The sequence below is a fragment of the Strix uralensis genome, chromosome 12 (genome assembly GCF_047716275.1).
Source record: "Strix uralensis isolate ZFMK-TIS-50842 chromosome 12, bStrUra1, whole genome shotgun sequence".
NCBI lineage: Eukaryota > Metazoa > Chordata > Aves > Strigiformes > Strigidae > Strix > Strix uralensis.
The window spans coordinates 5,177,884-5,183,883 of record NC_133983.1 but is presented as its reverse complement, the minus strand read 5'-3'; the positions used below and the strand labels follow the sequence as shown (position 1 = coordinate 5,183,883).

Genomic DNA, 6,000 nt, shown 5'->3' with positions numbered 1-6,000 from the left:
AAACAAAACTATCACATAACTATCTATAAGCAAATGCAGTGCTGCGAGTAGTAATTTAATTCCTATCAATGCCCAAGTTTCAGCACGAACCTAAAATCTTCCTGGATCACATATATTGAGGATTAATCTCTTACTAATTTCACAGCACCCAGTGATGGTTTCACTAAATTGTAGGATTAAACCAGGATTAGACTGCAAATTCCAGACACATCAGGCCAGTTATGGTTTGTACACTGCCATCGGCTGCTGGGAACAGATGCTTCTCCTGTAAGAACAACTTCAATTCTACATTTTATCTTGCCCTTTTGTCTTTCCAACCTTAACGCAAGGTAAAACAATAGGTGATGGTGCGTTACTCTGCAGTCAGAGTATTCTGAAACTTCTGGGCTTTTCCTAATGATTCCTTGGCTCCCTTTATTGGTGCCGTACATTGCTAAAAAGTATTTTAATTAGTCTCCTCACAGATGCTTCATCGCCACTGTTTCCAAGGAGCCCGGAAGGTAAGTGGCTAACTGCTTGGAGTCCTTCAGCCAGCATCTGTTATCCCAGCTACATTCCTCAGTTTACGCCAGCCTACCTAATTACCCGAGTCATTAGCTGGTGCCAAGGACACCGCCTATTTACGTGCAGGCGTTCAGAGGACTCTAACAGGAGCCCCGCACCCCGAAGGATTCTGCCCCGCTGTGCTCGTAGGCGGCCGTGGGCGCCTCGCGGGGCGGCTCCCACGCGGGATCCCGAACCACCGCGTCCCGGCTCTGGCGGACGCTCCGCCCGCTCGCTCTCTCTCTCCCCCTCACTCACTCCCTCCCTCTCTTCCTCCCTCCTCTCCCTCTCTCTCTCGCTCTCCCTTCCTCTCTCTCTCTCCCCACTCCCCCCTCCCTCCCTCTCTCCCTTTTTTTCTCTCCCTCTCCCCTCCCCTCCCTCTCTCTCTCCGGGAACGAGCCGCGCGGCGACACGTGGCGCCCCCGCCCCTCGCGGCCGCCCCGCCCCTTTGGGCTCGGCTGGCTCCAGCCCATTGGTTGCCCGCTCCGGGCCGACCAACCAACTACAACCCCCGGCAGCCCTCGCGGCGCGCGGGGGGGGTGGGCTCTCCGCGCCACGTGACCTGCCGCGAGCCGCCCCTCCTCCCCTAGCGGCACCGGCGGCGGGTCACGAGGCGCTGTCGGTGCCGCCGACGCCACCCGTGAGAGAGAGACCAACTGTGGGAAACGCCGGCGGGGGCGGGGCCGCCCGGGGGCACGGCGCGGGGCGGGGCCGGCGGGCGCGCGGGCCGGGGCGGGGCCAGCCGCGGCCCGTAGTAAGCGCCCGCCCTCCCTGAGTGACAGAAGGCGCCCGGACACGGGAGCTCGCGCTGGGGCTGGAGTCGCCGCTCGCGCCGCCGCCTCCCCGCGCGCTCCCCTCCCCCGCCCGCCCCCTCCCCTCCGGCCGCGGCGCCATCCGGTGTTATGAGGCGGCCCTGAGGGGCGGCGGCGGGGAGCGCAGCCCGGCAGGAGCCCGGCGCGGCCCGGCAGGGCGACGGGGTCTCGCTTCGCCTCGCCGGCCAAACCCATGACTACGGCAAACTGCGGCGCCACCGACGAGTTCGATTTCAGGCTGATCTTCGGGGAGGACGGGCAGCCCGGCCCCGGGCCGCCGCTGGGGCCTGCAGGTGCGCTCCGCCGCAGTCGGGTCGCGGCCGCTCCCATCCCGCTCCGCCGGGGCCGGCGTGCGGGGGGGGTCGGCTTCCTGTTTTCCTCCGAGTAAGGCGAGGGCGGGGAGGGGGGGGGCTGCCGCCTGCCCCGCCGCCGCCGCCGCGGGAGGCGGGAGACCGGGGCGGGAAGCGGCGCCACCGTCCCTTCTCCCTCAGGCTGCTGCCGCTTCACGGCGCCGCTCCCCTCCCTCGCGGGACGCGGGGGCTGCGGAGGCGCCCCGGGGACTGAGGGGTGGCAGTGCCGCCAGCGGACCCGGGCCGGGGCTCTCCGGGCCTCTCGCCACCGTTACAACTTTCTTTGGGAAAAGGAAACCCCAGAGCTCGCGTCGTGCGGGAGGAGCCTCCCCCGGGGCGCGGTGGCTGTGGCGGGGGGCAGGCCCCGGCGCTCGCGGAGACAGGGGCGGTTCGGGGCTGGCGGGCCTGCCCCCCTTCCCCGGGTCGGGGGCGGCCCCGCGTCCCGCTGGCGCAGGTGGCGGCGGGGGGTCCCGCCTGCCCTTCCCGTGGCTGCGGCGACGAGCCTGGGTCGCGTCGCAGGGCTCGGGGGAGGGCAGTCGGCGGGGGGTCCCGGGGTGGCACGGCGCGCCCTTAAATTCGGCATAGGGCAGTGAGCAACCCAGTATTAACGGGCTGGACTAAAGACTTGTCTGGGGCTCTTGCGATGAAAAGTTTCGACCTAACTGTTCCCTGTATATAAAGCATCATAGTTATGCCGGTGTGTTCTTATAAATTTTGTGTACGTGCGCGTCTATATGTGTGGATGGGCAAAACACAGCGTGTTGAGATGTGATGGCTGTTTGGGTCCATATGTACGGATATAAACACACGTTTCACAGTGGTTCCATTTTATTGTTTTGTAGCATGGGAGCCTGAAAATCCCGTTTAAAAGAACTTGTATTTCTTTAAACCGCACAAAATAAAGTATTCCCTGTAAATTATGATGTGGGGAATCAATAAGAGCCAGCTGTGCAGTGTGTAGCTGTACCAGAGTTCGATGGCTGCGTGCTTTTTTTTCCTGACCTACTTGAAATAAGTATTAATTGGTAATGCACTGTCTTAAGTCTAACTTCTTAGATAATAAGATAGCTCTGAAACATGACTGCATCTAGGCTAGATGATGTAGCCATGTTGTTTTGTTCTCAGACTTGGTTGTCTGCATAAATCGATTAGGAAAAAATTGTTTGATACATTCTGTGTATGTAATCCAGCGTGAACACTTGGGATTAATTTCTTACAAAATTTCTAACATGCTTGATGATTTAGTTTACAGATTCCTTCAGATAAGGGGGTATTTTCTTTGCCTATTTTCCAACTTAATGGAATAGCAGATGGTGCTTTTGGGAAGGGGGCCTGAGTGCTGCAAGCCAAATATATGGTACAGAAAAGCATTTGAAAACAGTGGGGAATGTTAACAAATTACAACAAAAATAATTGACACCCCTGTTTCTATTCTTTTCACATAAAACTAGCAGTCTTAAACTATGGTCCTCTCAATGATAGATGAGAATGAGAAAACAAGTTGCTCAGAAAACTGGAAATACTAGTGGTACTCACTTCACTTCTATAACATTTGTATTTTGGTAGCATTCCTTAACTAGCTGTTCAGATATTACTCTGAATATAGACAATTTTCCATGCTTGATTAAGTTAAAACTGTTTTTAAGGCAAATTTGAAAATTGGTATTTCAGACCATGAACTGATTTGTTTATTGTAGCTTGCAGTAAGAAATCCTGCATCTGCATGTGTAACTCAGTAATTTCATTGTTTTGTGGAATACTGAAGATCATATTGCCTGCTGTGCGCAGGTATGGTCTTGAGGGGAAAGGGTTAGAATAGGTTTCTGCCTTCAAGTATTCTAATAAAAGGATTGCCAGAGTTTAGCTGTTAATTCTGCCTATGTATTTTGCATGTGAAGAGCTAGATTTCATATGAGGCGACTCATACTAGAAATCTGATATTTTTCCCTTTCCCCTCTTCCAAGTATATTAGTTAGATGAACAAGAGTTCTTAGATCTCCCGAAGGCATATATTTCATAATCCCATGTCACTTGCTTCAATGGTGTTGTCCATTGTGCAGCAAGGTAAGTGCAAGGGTATTTTTTTTCTAATGTATACTAATAATAAAACATGTAGGTTACATGGAAAGTTGCTTAATATGAAATAAATAATATCAAAATTACTAGTCTTCCATGATCATGGAGAATGCCTGAAAACATGTCCTCTTGCTTTGTGGTGTATCTCTAGAAGTTTGGGATTGGCATCCTTGTGAAAGAATTGTCTAGTACCAAGTTCTTGGGTAAATAACGTGGAAATCTACATTAGTGCTTTCTTTTATGCTGAGACTACTGCAGTGTTGTGGGGATTTTATTCTTTATATATATGTACATATATAAGTTTATATAATTTCTTGCTTTTGATTAAAAATGCAAGTAAAGATAAAAAGTAAGCTATTCTTTCATTTTATTTAATATACGCTTGATTTCTGAACTACTAAGAAAATGCTAGTCCCAGGCAGTAGATTACCCTTTTTATTACATTAAAAGGACAATAAGAGGAATTAAATCAACTGGGATTCTGAGTTACTATACAGAACAATTTCAGTGAGTTGCAGGATAGTAGAACTAACATACTTAGTTTTGTGCTAAGTGGCAGGAATTGAGACTAATGTTCTGCAGTAGTGCTTGTGTGCTTGATCTGAAAGTTGTCGTTCCTGCTGCAGAGGGGAATGCATCAAAGATGTTTTAAAAGTGCTTAAAAGTCTGTAGTTTAATACTGCTGTCTGCAGTATACTTCTTGAAATCAAAGGGATAGCCCATTTCATACGGCTTGTGAAATGAAATAAAAATCTGCTCAGGTGGTTGGTAAATAGGAGATTGTCAGAAGCTCTTCAGCTCCTTTTAAGTGGAAGTTAGGGTACAAAGCACCTTCTGCAAAATCTTACTCTTTTTCTCTGATAGTTTAGTGTCCTTGTCCCGGAGAAGAAGGAAATTAGCACTGATTTTTGTAGCATTCAGCACTCAAAACAGGCGGTACAGTTCTAGGTACTAATGAGCTTCATCTTTTTCTGACAAAATAATTCAGGCCTTGAGTGCCCAAAGGTAATGCTATAGAGCGCTCTGAAGTGAACCAAATCTTTGGTATACTCTTTCTTGTGAAACTATTTGGTTAGTTGCGGTAGCATCTGATTGCATCTTCCCACCTTGTATCAGTTGCATTTGAAATGCCTAAGTAGGCATTTGAATTACAGTATCGTTCAGATCCTGTACAGTCTACTAAAATAGATTGTCATGCAATTACCTTTGTCATTTAATGTATTCGAGGTGCCACGATGTTTGCTCTTCTTAATGAAGAGACTTTTGAGATGTAATATATGACCCTTGAATATTTCTCTAACGATGCCCTCATCCCCTTCCCCCTCTACCCCCCTATTTTTGCAATACTGTTCAGTATAATTTTGGGAAGTTTGCTTAGAATTTATTAAGCATTAAAGTCTTAACACTACAGTTAAAGAGTGTACCACATCCTCAGCAGAGTTTTTAAATGCCAGACAGTGCCAAAGGGGAGCAAATACAAGTGCTATAATTGTTTTAGTTTAATTTTTATTTTAAGGGTTCCTCTTCTATGTTGAATAACGAATTTTTACAAAGTAAGGGCCTTTAAAGAACTTGGGATATGTAGTACTAAGCTGGGAATTTGGGATCTTGTAAGGTTCTGTAACATCTGAAGCTATTTCTTGTTGGTATGTGAAATGGGGACTGGCTTAAAATTAGAGGCTGCAAACTGTTCAATGTCCAGGAAATGAATTATTTAATTATTTAGGGAATTCTGACAGATGAGTTACTGGTACTGCTGTTTAGAATCGTAAAATGTTATTTCTAATGAAATCTTCTAAGAGCAAAAGAGGGGCTAAGGTTTTGTTACCCAGTAAAACAGAGTATTATGTGGAATTTACCCTAACATCCACCTTTTGTTCTTGGGTCATGAAGTAGAGGAGGAGAAACTAATATTATATTTCAATGTAAATAATCATCCTTGGTTGATTTTTTTGTTTGTTTGTTTGCTTTCCCAAAATATGAGTGCTTTAAAAGTACCTTCCTGGACTTATGGTTCATAATATCTGTTTTATTTTCTTGGAAACTATGAAACAAGCTGAAAAGAGGTTCTCCATATTTCCTGTGACTTAGTATTTGGTTAAGTAATATTGAGTAATCTTGTTACAGATGAATCTCACAATCTCTCTTACTTTTCTTCTGAAAAGTACGGTATGAAAAGTATGAAAAATATTCCAGTTCTGTGATGAATGTAGTGACAT

At 47.9% G+C, this 6,000-nt stretch overlaps 1 protein-coding gene across 2 annotated transcripts in view; it reads left to right on the top strand.

Moving 5' to 3' along the window:
* Window positions 1-1,327: 1,327 nt before the first annotated feature.
* The window catches only part of NFATC3 (nuclear factor of activated T cells 3), a 76,156-nt gene continuing 71,483 nt past the window's right edge, over window positions 1,328-6,000 (top strand). For both annotated transcript variants that reach the window (XM_074881315.1, XM_074881314.1), the window contains exon 1: window positions 1,328-1,648. In XM_074881315.1, the coding sequence (XP_074737416.1) occupies window positions 1,549-1,648 (100 nt within the window). In that variant the 5' untranslated portion in view covers window positions 1,328-1,548. The remainder of the gene's footprint in view (window positions 1,649-6,000) is intronic.